Source organism: Podarcis erhardii, assembly GCF_964252035.2.
Source record: "Podarcis erhardii genome assembly, chromosome: 7".
In the NCBI taxonomy this organism is placed as follows: Eukaryota; Metazoa; Chordata; class Lepidosauria; order Squamata; family Lacertidae; genus Podarcis; species Podarcis erhardii.
In genome coordinates this window covers 87,099,521-87,110,526 of record NC_138511.1, presented here as the reverse complement: position 1 = coordinate 87,110,526, position 11,006 = coordinate 87,099,521, and the positions used below count along the sequence as shown (strand labels likewise).

The following is an 11,006-nucleotide window of genomic DNA, read 5'->3' as shown; positions in this document are numbered from 1 at the left end:
AGAAGCACCGATAGCAGTTTGAAGTGATTCATCTCTCCTCCTTCAGGCCATACACTGGGACTATAAACTGCTTCATGAATGAAAAGAAGGCACTCCCTTTTTTTAAAAAAGCTCCCTCCAAGTGAGCACATGCACACTCAGGGTGTATGTTGTGGCCTTGGTGCACTGCAAGTACAGTGGTGCCCCACAAGACGAACGCCTCGCAAGATGGAAAACCCGCTAGACGAAAGGGTTTTCCGTTTTGGAGGCGCTTCGCAAAACGAATTTCCCTATGGGCTTGCTTCGCAAGACGAAATGTCTTGCGAGTTCCTGTGGATTTCCCCCCCCCCTTTTCCTAAGCCATTAAGCCACTTATCAGCTGATCCGCTAAAAGCCGCTAAACCGCTAATAGCGCTAATCCGCTAAGCTGTCAATGGGCTTGCTTCGTAAGACGAAAAAACCGCTAGACGAAGAGCCTCACGGAACGGATTAATTTCGTCTTGCGAGGCACCACTGTACATGCAACAGCCATGCAATGCCGTCTTCGTCAAAACGTTACCCCATATTTCAGGAGAGGGGTGGGTGAGATGGCAAAGCGGGTGTTTAGCAAAGCTGTTAAAGGAGGCCACCTTGTCCCTTGCTGAGCAGGAGATCCGCTTCCCCAAGATGGTGACCAATTGCTGCCGTTTCCTGTGCTACTTCTGCCGCATCAGCCGCCAGAACCAGCGCTCCATGTTCGACCACCTCAGTTACCTGCTGGAGAACAGTGGCATTGGGCTGGGTGAGCAAGGGTGCTTTGGAGCAGGGTTGGGGGAGTGCAGTGGGGTGCTGGGGTGTGGAGGAACACAGCAGATGTCAGCTGTCCAAAGATGGTGGGAATGGGCTTTTTCTGCTGTGGCTCCCCATTTGTGGAGTCTCGCCTGGCCCCTTCATTATATATCTTTAGGTCCCCAGCAGAAATGTTTCTCTTTAACCAGGTGTTTGGCTGATGAACATAAATATGCTCACACAGGTGAAATTTGCTCCTCCATGTGTGTCTGGTGTCAAAACTGAAGGGCAAACCATTTTTTTGGTCCACTTCCGCTGTTCTGAGAAATTCTGATTTAATGCTAGTTAAAACAAATTGAGAAAGCATAAGATGTCGCCCCGCAAATCCCTCCATGCCTCTTTAGTAGGGGAGGATTAAACCCTGTTTTGAAAAATTAAACGGTTGATTTTTTTCAAAGCTGGATTTTTTGAAATTTTTGCCTCTAACACAGACCTACCCAAGTTGTGCCATTCCAGCTACAACTTCTTAGGGCAGTGACTCCTCTATCCCCTTTTGTCAGGCCATGCTCTCCCCTTGGGCCTTGAGTTCTGCCTGTTCTTACTGTTTGCTTTGCTCCTCTAGGCATGCGCGGATCCACACCCTTGGACGTGGCAGCTGCTTCTGTCATCGACAACAACGAGCTGGCTCTGGCCTTGCAAGAACAAGATTTGGAGAAGGTAACAGGCATGGCCAAAAAGTACCAAACAGGGGTGGGTGGTGGGTGCAAAGTGTGGCTAAGGACCAGCTTTGGGTATTACAGCATACTGGCTACAAGAAGACTGCTCCCTTTCCCCAGGTTTGCCCCTCTCCTTTCTCCCTCCCCAAAACCATGATATTGCTGCCATCCTGTCCATTTCCCTTAGCTCAGGGATCGCCAGCATCCTTGAGGTCTTCCTCTGCTGCCCACAAAGGCTTTCAACCCTGTCTCCATGAGGTGGGGAGGGTGGTTACCTTTTCTCCTGTGACAATATCTGTCAGGGAACTGACATCAGAGAGAAAAGCGGAGGCAGGGCTCCAGAGCGATGCCAGAGAGGGAACCAGTCGGGGGGAAGGAATTCAGTGTGACACCAATAGAGAGGAGAGGGAGATGGAGGAATCGGTGTCAGGGCTCCGAGACCCTTCAACCGAGACCAGCGGAGAGAGCGCTGGCACGCCCTTGCCGTCCCCTTACTTGCGCAGACGCGTTCTGCGCAGGGAACATAGGCGGAGACTTGGGGTCAAACAGCTTTTATGCTGGAAGAGATTCAAGAAACGCCCACTGACGGATTCTGCAAGTGACTAACAGGTCACGGAGGGCGAGCTCTAACCTGGATTTAACTGAAGTGGAGGCAGTTTACACATGAGTAACCCACCCATAACCATCACAATATCATAGAGCTCAAATGGCAAGAGTGGCACTCTTTACCACTTCCTCTTTCCCCTCTATGTGCTTTTCAACGTGAATGTGAATTCATTTTACCCAGACCACTTGGGAAAGTGAAGCGTGTGTGTTCTTTGTTTCTGTCTCTCAGGGGGATAGGGGAGAGAAGAGATGAGAGGTGGTGGCACCCAAGGAAGTGGTGCCGAAATCCAAATGGGGCCTAAAAACATCGCCGACTTCCCCCTTATCGTTTATTATTTTCATCATTTATTAAATTTCTATACTGTACTAAGGGACGTGGGTGGTGCTGTGGGTTAAACCACAGAGCCTAGGACTTGCCGATCAGAAGGTTGGTGGCTCGAATCCCCGTGACGGGGTGAGCTCCCGTTGCTCGGTCCCTGCTCCTGCCAACCTAGCAGTTCGAAAGCACATCAACGTGCAAGTAGATAAATAGGTACCGCTCCGGCAGGAAGGTAAACGGCGTTTCCGTGCACTGCTCTGGTTCTCCAGAAGCAGCTTAGTCATGCTGGCCACATGACCTGGAAGCTGTACGCCGGCTCCTTCGGCCAATAAAGTGAGATGAGTGCCGCAACCCCAGAGTCGGCCACAACTGGACCTAATGGTCAGGGGTCCCTTTACCTTTACCTTTACCAATGTACTGCTCTTCATCCGAGAATGACAGGGCGATTTGCAATAAAAAACACCCAAAAATTGAATGCCAGAATAACAAGCAAAAACAATACCCCTCTCCAGTTTAAAAGGCCATGGATTGTTTAATTAGACAAAGGCCTGGGAGAAGAAGCACATTTTTGCCTGGTGCCTAAAGATCTTGCAATGAAGGCACCTGGCGAGTCTCCTTGGGGAGAACATTCCACAAGTGGGGAGCCACTGCAGAAAAGGCCCTTTCTTGTGTTGCTGCCCTCTGGACCTTTTGCAGAGGAAGCACACAAAGAAGGGTGTGAGATTATGATTGTAGGGTCCAGGTCAGTTCATATGGGGAGCGGCAGTTCCCTTAGCTGTTCCTTGCCTTCACAGCAGCAGCCTAGGCAGCCTTTTTGTCCAGTGGTGAGGGAGTAAACTCCTCTGCGGTTGCTTAGCAACTGCATCCCACCTCTCTTCCTTTCCTGGGCAGCGATGCTGGAGCTAGCTATTTAAAGGTCATAAATGACGCCAGGATCAATACACATCCTGTCCACTGTCGAATGCAGTTTGCCTCTGAATGCCAGAAATAGCAGAAGTATGGAGTGTTGGTCCTGCTTATATGAGCTTCTGGTTTGCCACTGTGAGAATAGGATGCTGGACTGGATGGGATCCAGCTAAAGGAATGGCTAAGGGAGCTGGGCATGTTTAGCCTGGAGAAGAGGAGGTTAAGGGGTGATATGATAGTCATGTTCAAATACATAAAAGGATGTCACATAGAGGAGGGAGAAAGGTTGTTTTCTGCTGCTCCAGAGAAGCGGACACGGAGCAGTGGCTCCAAACTACAAGAAAGAAGATTCCACCTAAACATTAGGAAGAACTTCCTGACAGTAAGAGCTGTTTGACAGTGGAATTTGCTGCCCAGGAGTGTGGTGGAGTCTCCTTCTTTGGAGGTCTTTAAGCAGAGGCTTGACAACCATATGTCAGGAGTGCTCTGATGGTGTTTCCTGCTTGGCAGGGGGTTGGACTCGATGGCCCTTGTGGTCTCTTCCAGCTCTATGATTCTGTGATTCTATGATTCTAAAGGTCTCCTCTTCCGTTCTTCTTGCCTGTTAATTTCATGAATGCAGACCTGTCGCTCATGTGCAGTCACTTATTGTGTGGTTTGTGAGTCTTGTCAGTTAGTTATGAGCGCAGCCTTTTTTTAAGTCCAGGGAAATGAGGGTGAATTATCCCAGTCATGAATCTGGTCCTCCACCATTTTGCTCCATTGGGGTGGATGCCCTGTGGATAAAGGCATGGAAGGACTGAATAATAATAATTATTTATTATTTATACCCCGCCCATCTGGCTGAGTTTCCCCAGCCACTCTGGGCAGCTCCCAATCAAGTGTTAAAAACAATACAGCATTAAATATTAAAAACTTCCCTGAACAGGGCTGCCTTCAGATGTCTTTTGAAGATAGGGTAGCTGCTTATTTCCTTCACATCTGAAGGGAGAGTGTTCCACAGGGTGGGCGCCACTACCGAGAAGGCCCTCTGTCTGGTTCCCTGTAACCTCACTTCTCGGAATGGGGGAACCGCCAGAAGGGCCTCGGCCCTGGATCTCAGTGTTCGGGCTGAACGATGGCTGTGGAGACGCTCCTTCAGGTATACAGGACCAAGGCCGTTTAGGGCTTTAAAGGTCAGCACCAACACTTTGAATTGTGCTCGGAAATCGGCTGGGAGCCAATGCAGATCTCTCAGGACTGGTGTTATGTGGTCCCGGCAGCCACTCCCAGTCACCAGTCTAGCTGCCACATTCTGGATTAATTGCAGTTTCGGGTCACCTTCAAAGGTAGCTCCACGTAGAGCACATTGCAGTAGTCCAAGCGGGAGATAACTAGAGCATGCACCACTCTGGCAAGACAGTCCGCAGGCAGATAGGGTCTCAGCCTGCGTACCAGATGGAGCTGGTAGACAGCCGCCCTGGACACAGAATTAACCTGCGCCTCCATGGACAGCTGTGAGTCCAAAATGACTCCCAGGATGCGCACCTGGTCCTTCAGGGGCACGGTTACCCCATTCAGGACCAGGGAGCCCCACCCACCCACCCACCCCCTGTCCCCCCAAAACAGTACTTCTATCTTGTCAGGATTCAATCTCAATCTGTTAGCCGCCATCCATCCTCCAACCGCCTCCAGGCACTAGAGCTTTGTCATCAAGCCTTACACTCTCCCTTGCTTCCCCAGGTGGTGACGTACCTAGCCGGGGCCGGCCTCCAGAGCTGCCCCATGCTTCTCTCCAAGGGATACCCCGACATTGGCTGGAACCCCTGTGGAGGCGAGCGTTACCTCGACTTCCTGCGCTTCACTGTCTTCGTCAACGGTGAGCTTGGCGGTGGATGGGCTCTTAACACTGGTGGTTACACAGATAATTCAGGGTCCAGAAGAGCAAGTCCACTCTTCATCACTCACTGACCCAGAGAACACAGTGGGCTGTATTATTTCGCTCGCTCTAGCGAGGGTCTGCCTTCCTTTGCCATCAGTGTCTTCAAAATGGCGGGTTCCCAGAATGGAGGAGTCGCTGCTAAATTTGGATTGTGTTGGTGCAGCATCTGGCAACCTGGAGTCCCCACCAGATGTTTTAAACTGATGACAGTTGTCCTCCAAAACATCTGGAAGGCACCAGGTTGGCAAAACCTGCACAGGACGGAGGTTGCTGCAGATTTCATTAGGTGGACCCGGGGTTAATTTTGGGGGGGAACAAGTGATTGACAATAGAGATGAGGCATGTTTATAACGCTTAGAACCCTGGCTAGCCAGTGGGCCACATCAGCCCCAACAGATGTGACAGACCAGCCTTTCTTTCCCCCTCCAATGTCCCTTCCAAGACTTCATCCAGATTCTGAACTGGCACTGGGCACACCCCACATATTTCTAAACCTTGTGCCACAACCATAAGAAATACAGTGGTACCTCAGGTTACATATGCTTCAGGTTACATTCCGCTAACCCAGAAAAATTACTTCAGGTTAAGAATTTTGCTTCAGGATGAGAACAGAAATCGTGCTCTGGCAGCGCAGTGGCAGCAGGAGGCCCCATTAGCTAAAGTGGTGCTTCAGGTTAAGAACGGACCTCCAGAATGAATTTAGTACTTAACCCGAGGTACCACTGTATAATCCTTACTTTGTGGAAGCAAATCAAAGCTGAAATAACAAAGAAAGTAGAGTTTCCATCAGGTGCTTCTGTGGCAAAAATATGGCTGGTGACTGCTTGCTTCGCTTACCAAGCCTACCTGTGCCCTTTGCCAACCCCCCTTCCGTTACGACTGACCAACGCCCCCCATCCCTTTACACCTCCCTTCCAGTTTGTCCAAACCTCCCCTTCCAGCTCTCCCCAACTCCCTCCCCTTCATCTCACCTCTCTAGGTGGCAATGCAAATTGCAACATGACGACAGCCTTACAATTTTATGTGTATATGCAGAAACCTTCCTCCCACCCCCATGCTTCCTGTCCCCGTTCATGCAGCGTTCTCCCTTTTTCCCCGCAGGTGAGAGTGTGGAAGAGAACGCCAACGTGGTGGTTCGCTTGTTGATCCGGCGCCCTGAGTGTTTTGGCCCCGCCCTACGGGGTGAAGGTGGCAATGGGCTGTTGGCCGCCATTGAGGAGGCCATCCAGATCTCGCAGGATCCTGCCCGCGACGGGCCGACGGTCAAGAAAGATCGCCGCCGGGAGCTGTGCGTGAAGGGAGGAGCAAGGGCACTGTGCATGCTGACGGGGAGAGCAGGCTCATTGAGTAATTTGGGTGGGCAGGGCGTAGACACATTCCAGGGACACAGACCCCATCCTTGAACCAAAGGGTATGCAGCCCAGTTCATAGGAACATAGAAGCAGGCCCTATACGGAATCAGACCATTTTTGCATCTACCGTATTTTTCGCTCCATAAGACGCACCTATAAAGTAAGGGGGAATGTGACTGCGTCTTATGGAGTGAATGGCACTGCGCAGAGAGGTAGAGCTGCGCAGCGCCCGTTCAGCGAAGCGGGAGGAGGAATGGAGACCCTTCTGTTCCTCCTCCCGCTTCGCTGAAGGGGCGCTGCACAGCTCTCCTTATCTGCGCAGTGCCCCTTAAGCGACGCACCTGTCCTGCGAAGCCGAAGGAGGAACAGAAGGGTCTCCTTCTGTTCCTTCTCCAGCTTCGCTTGAAGGGGCGCTGCGCAGTTCTCCCTCTCCTGCGAAGGAGAGGCGCTGCGCAAAGAGGGTGAACTGCGCAGCGCCCCTTCAGCGAGGCACCTGTCCTGGCTTCTGCCTTAGCTTCTTCCGGGCAGGGGGAGCCTTCATCCCACCGAGCTGAAGAGGCTTGGCGCTGTTATCCCAGAAGCCAGAACAGCCACACAGTATCCCAGAAGCCAGATCCCTCTTGCTGTTCTGGCTTCTGGGATTCATTTTTTTCCCCCTTGTTTTCCTCCCCCCAAAACTAGGTGCGTCTTATTGTCTGGTGCGTCCTATAGAGCGAAAAATACAGTAGCTCAGTACTGCCTACACTGACTGGCAGTGGCAGTTGGGCCTGGGAACATTCCTAGCCTACCTGGAAATGCTGGAGATTGAGCATGGGACCTTATGCATGCATAGTACATGCTCAGCCACTGAACTAAAGGTCTTAGCCTGGAGGTATATACGAAGCAGCCTTATGCCTGGTCCATCTGGCTCTGTGTTGTCTACACTGCCTGGCAGTGCTTCTCCAGGACATTCCCAGGGACTGAAGATGCCAGGGACAGTCTGCTTGCAAACAGGTGGCGGCAGCACCACTGAGCTGCACCCCTTTCCAATTTAACAGCTCCTGTTAAACTGGGACGGGCTGGAAAGGATGGTGAAGGCGGAGGCAAAATTGTTCTGTTTCTCCAGCAACAGCAGGAGGAGCAGAGGCTCCCTTGTCGCTCAGCGCATTGAGCAGAGGAGCAGCTTGTGGCCGTATTCTGCACTCTGCTGACATGGTGACCACTTGTCCGAGCTTTCTGGCTGCAACTTCATTTTCACACACACTTAGTGACAAGTATTCATTCCTTTTCCCAACTCTCATGTTTGTTTGTTTGTTTGTTTGTTTGGGGGTAGGGCTTCATTATTTTGCCCCTCCCCCCATGCTCCCCACCTTCGCTGCATGGACGGCTGATGCTCCCTCTTCCCTCTTCCCTTTCCCTACTCTCTCTCTTTCTCTCTTTTTCTCTCTCTACCAGATTTGGGGGAGAGGAATCCCACGAAGAGAACCGGGTGCATTTGGGCAACGCAATCATGTCCTTCTATGCCGCCCTCATCGATTTGCTGGGGCGCTGCGCCCCTGAGATGCATGTAAGCAGCACCCCTCCACTCCCTTCACTGTCTGCAATGCTAGAGATAGCCCACTTAACCCTCCCCCCAAACCCACCCCCCACAACATTTCACCTTGCACTGATCCCACCCACCCTCCAGCACAGTCCTCTGCTGGCTCTCAACCCCCCACCCATCATCCTTTCTTCCAAAGTGGGCACTGGATCAGGTCCCTAACCAACTGGCTCCTCCTCATGCCTTGCCTCCTTCTATCCAAACAGCTCATCCAGGCCGGAAAAGGCGAAGCCCTCAGAATCAGGGCCATCTTGCGCTCCTTGGTGCCCCTTGAGGATCTTGTCGGGGTCATCAGTCTACCTCTGCAGATCCCTTCGTTTGGCAAAGGTACGGTGGCCGGGCGGGACCTCTCCTGGTCCCGAGAACCTTCCAGGCCCTTCCGGAACCTTCCATGTGCACTCCTTCCTCTGCCTGCCTTGCTTTCCCCACCCCAACCGGCTTCCGGAAGCCTGGCTTGCTCTCCTCCACCCGCTAATGGTCTTCTCTTGCCCATGCGTAGACGGCAGCGTTGTCGAGCCCAAGATGTCCGCAAGCTTTGTGCCTGACCACAAGGCACCCATGGTGTTGTTCCTGGACCGGGTCTACGGCATTGACAACCAGGACTTCCTTCTCAGCGTGCTGGAGGTGGGCTTCTTGCCTGACATGAGAGCCGCCGCGTCATTGGACACGGTGAGTCCTGGGGTAGGATGGGATGAATACTATTGGCTGGGAATCACATGAGGGGGAGACTGCTGCTTGGAGGCTTCCCATTGGGGAATCTGGCTGGCCACTATGAAATCAGGATGCTTCCGGGTTATATTTCACGTTTGTTCTTGCTCTCCTGAGCTGACTTCCCTCCTTCCTTCTTCTGGCTTTTTTGTGTCCTCTTTGACTTTTCGCATTGTCTTTGTCCATTTTCCATAAGATTGCTCTTCTTCATTTTTTCCATTAAATGTCCGTAAACAAATAAATCTTTCTATATATACAAATTCTTGCTGTCTGTCTATATTAATTTACAAATATTGTTCAATAATAATCCTAATATATATTTTTAATTCATTTTGATATTATTATCCAGTAAATTTCTTGTATTTTCCTATTATGAGATTATTATTATAATTCTACTGGTTTCCCTATTTCACATCATCTTCTCTCTATATAACATAAATTTTTCCCATTCTTTTTGATATGTTTCATCCCCCTGATGTCGATTTTTTGCTGTTAATTTGGCTATTTCTGCGTAATCCATAACCTTGTACTGCCATTTTTCTATTGTAGGCAATTTTTGCTGTTTCCGTACCTGAGCCAGCAATAACCTTGCCGCCATTGTGTATAAGAACAGTTTCTGGTCATTCTTGTCAATGTCTTCTCCCACCATTCCCAACAGGAATGACTCTTGTTTTTTCAAAAACGTATACCGTATCTTTCGCTCTATAAGATGCACCAGACCACAAGACGCACCTAGTTTTTGGAGGAGGAAAACAAGAAAAAATATATTCTGAATCTCAGAAGCCAGAACAGCTAGAGGAATCGCTGCGCAGTGAAAGCAGCAATCCCTCTTGCTGTTCTGGCTTCTGGGATAGCTGCGCAGCCTGCATTCGCTCCATAAGACGCACACACATTTCCCCTTACTTTTTAGGAAGGAAAAAGTGAGTCTTATAGAGCAAAAAATACGGTACTTAAAAATCTTCTTTATATATAACGAAATCAGATCAATATTTTCTGCACTAAGAAATGCAAACTGACAGGCCCTTCTCCTCTCCCACGCTTCTGAGCTTTTCCCTTCTCCCACCGCAGGCTGCCTTCAGCACCACAGAGATGGCGCTGGCCATGAATCGCTACCTGTGCCTGGCAGTGCTGCCCCTCATCACCAAGTGTGCCCCCCTTTTCGCCGGCACCGAGCACCGGGCCATCATGGTGGACTCCATGCTGCACACCATCTACCGGCTGTCACGGGGGCGCTCCCTCACCAAAGCGCAGCGTGACGTCATTGAAGAGTGCCTCATGGCGCTGTGCAGGTATTGAGGAGGGGCCCTAATTTCAGGGTAGACCTTTTACGCCTTGGGTTACCGGAAGCACTGCCTTCACGTCCTTGGGGGTCCTTCTTGAATGCCCGCCCTTAAGAGCAGTTAGGTAAGGTAAAGGTAAAGGGATCCCTGACCATTAGGTCCAGTTGTGGCCGACTCTGGGGTTGCGGCGCTCATCTCACTTTATTGGCCAAGGGAGCCGGCGTACAGCTTCCGGGTCATGTGGCCAGCATGACTAAGCTGCTTCTGGCGAACCAGAGCAGCGCACGGAAACGCCGTTTACCTTCCCACCGGAGTGGTACCTATTTATCTACTTGCACTTTGATGTGCTTTCGAACTGCTAGGTTGGCAAGAGCAGGGACTGAGTAACAGGAGCTCACCCCGTTGTGGGGATTCGAACCACCGACCTTCTGATCGGCAAGTCCCAGGCTCTGTGGTTTAACCCACAGTGCTACCCGCGTCCCAAGATCAGTTAGGTAGGTGAATGCAAATGATGACGGGGACTTCTCAGGGTGGCCCCAAAACTATGGAGCACCATTCCAACAGGTGAACAACTTGCCTCTTCAACTCTGGAAGTTGGGCAGACCTTGAATTCCTTCTTCGTCATGGCTGCTTTGGTATTAATCTGCACTCATGTGTTCTGTTCTCCCACGACCCTGGGGTTAGACTCCCCTTCTTCGGGGAATGAGACTGGGGATTCAGATTGGGAGGAGGAATTCAGAGGAGGAAGCATTTGCACAAGAGGAGCTCACAGAGCTAGTGTGGTGTAGTGGTTAAGAGCGGTGGACTCGTAATCTGGGGAACCGGGTTCGTGTCTCCGCTCCTCCACATGCAGCTGCTGGGTGACCTTGGGC

General features: G+C 51.1%; 1 protein-coding gene across 9 annotated transcripts in view; it reads left to right on the top strand.

Annotated features, from left to right (window-relative positions):
• The window catches only part of RYR1 (ryanodine receptor 1), a 223,488-nt gene that overhangs the window by 118,832 nt on the left and 93,650 nt on the right, over nt 1-11,006 (top strand). For all 9 annotated transcript variants that reach the window (XM_081868598.1, XM_081868604.1, XM_081868605.1 and 6 more), the window contains exons 41-48: nt 628-760; nt 1,370-1,464; nt 5,017-5,152; nt 6,317-6,503; nt 8,002-8,113; nt 8,353-8,473; nt 8,646-8,815; nt 9,923-10,143. In XM_081868598.1, coding sequence (XP_081724724.1) covers nt 628-760; nt 1,370-1,464; nt 5,017-5,152; nt 6,317-6,503; nt 8,002-8,113; nt 8,353-8,473; nt 8,646-8,815; nt 9,923-10,143 — 1,175 coding nt within the window. The remainder of the gene's footprint in view (nt 1-627; nt 761-1,369; nt 1,465-5,016; nt 5,153-6,316; nt 6,504-8,001; nt 8,114-8,352; nt 8,474-8,645; nt 8,816-9,922; nt 10,144-11,006) is intronic.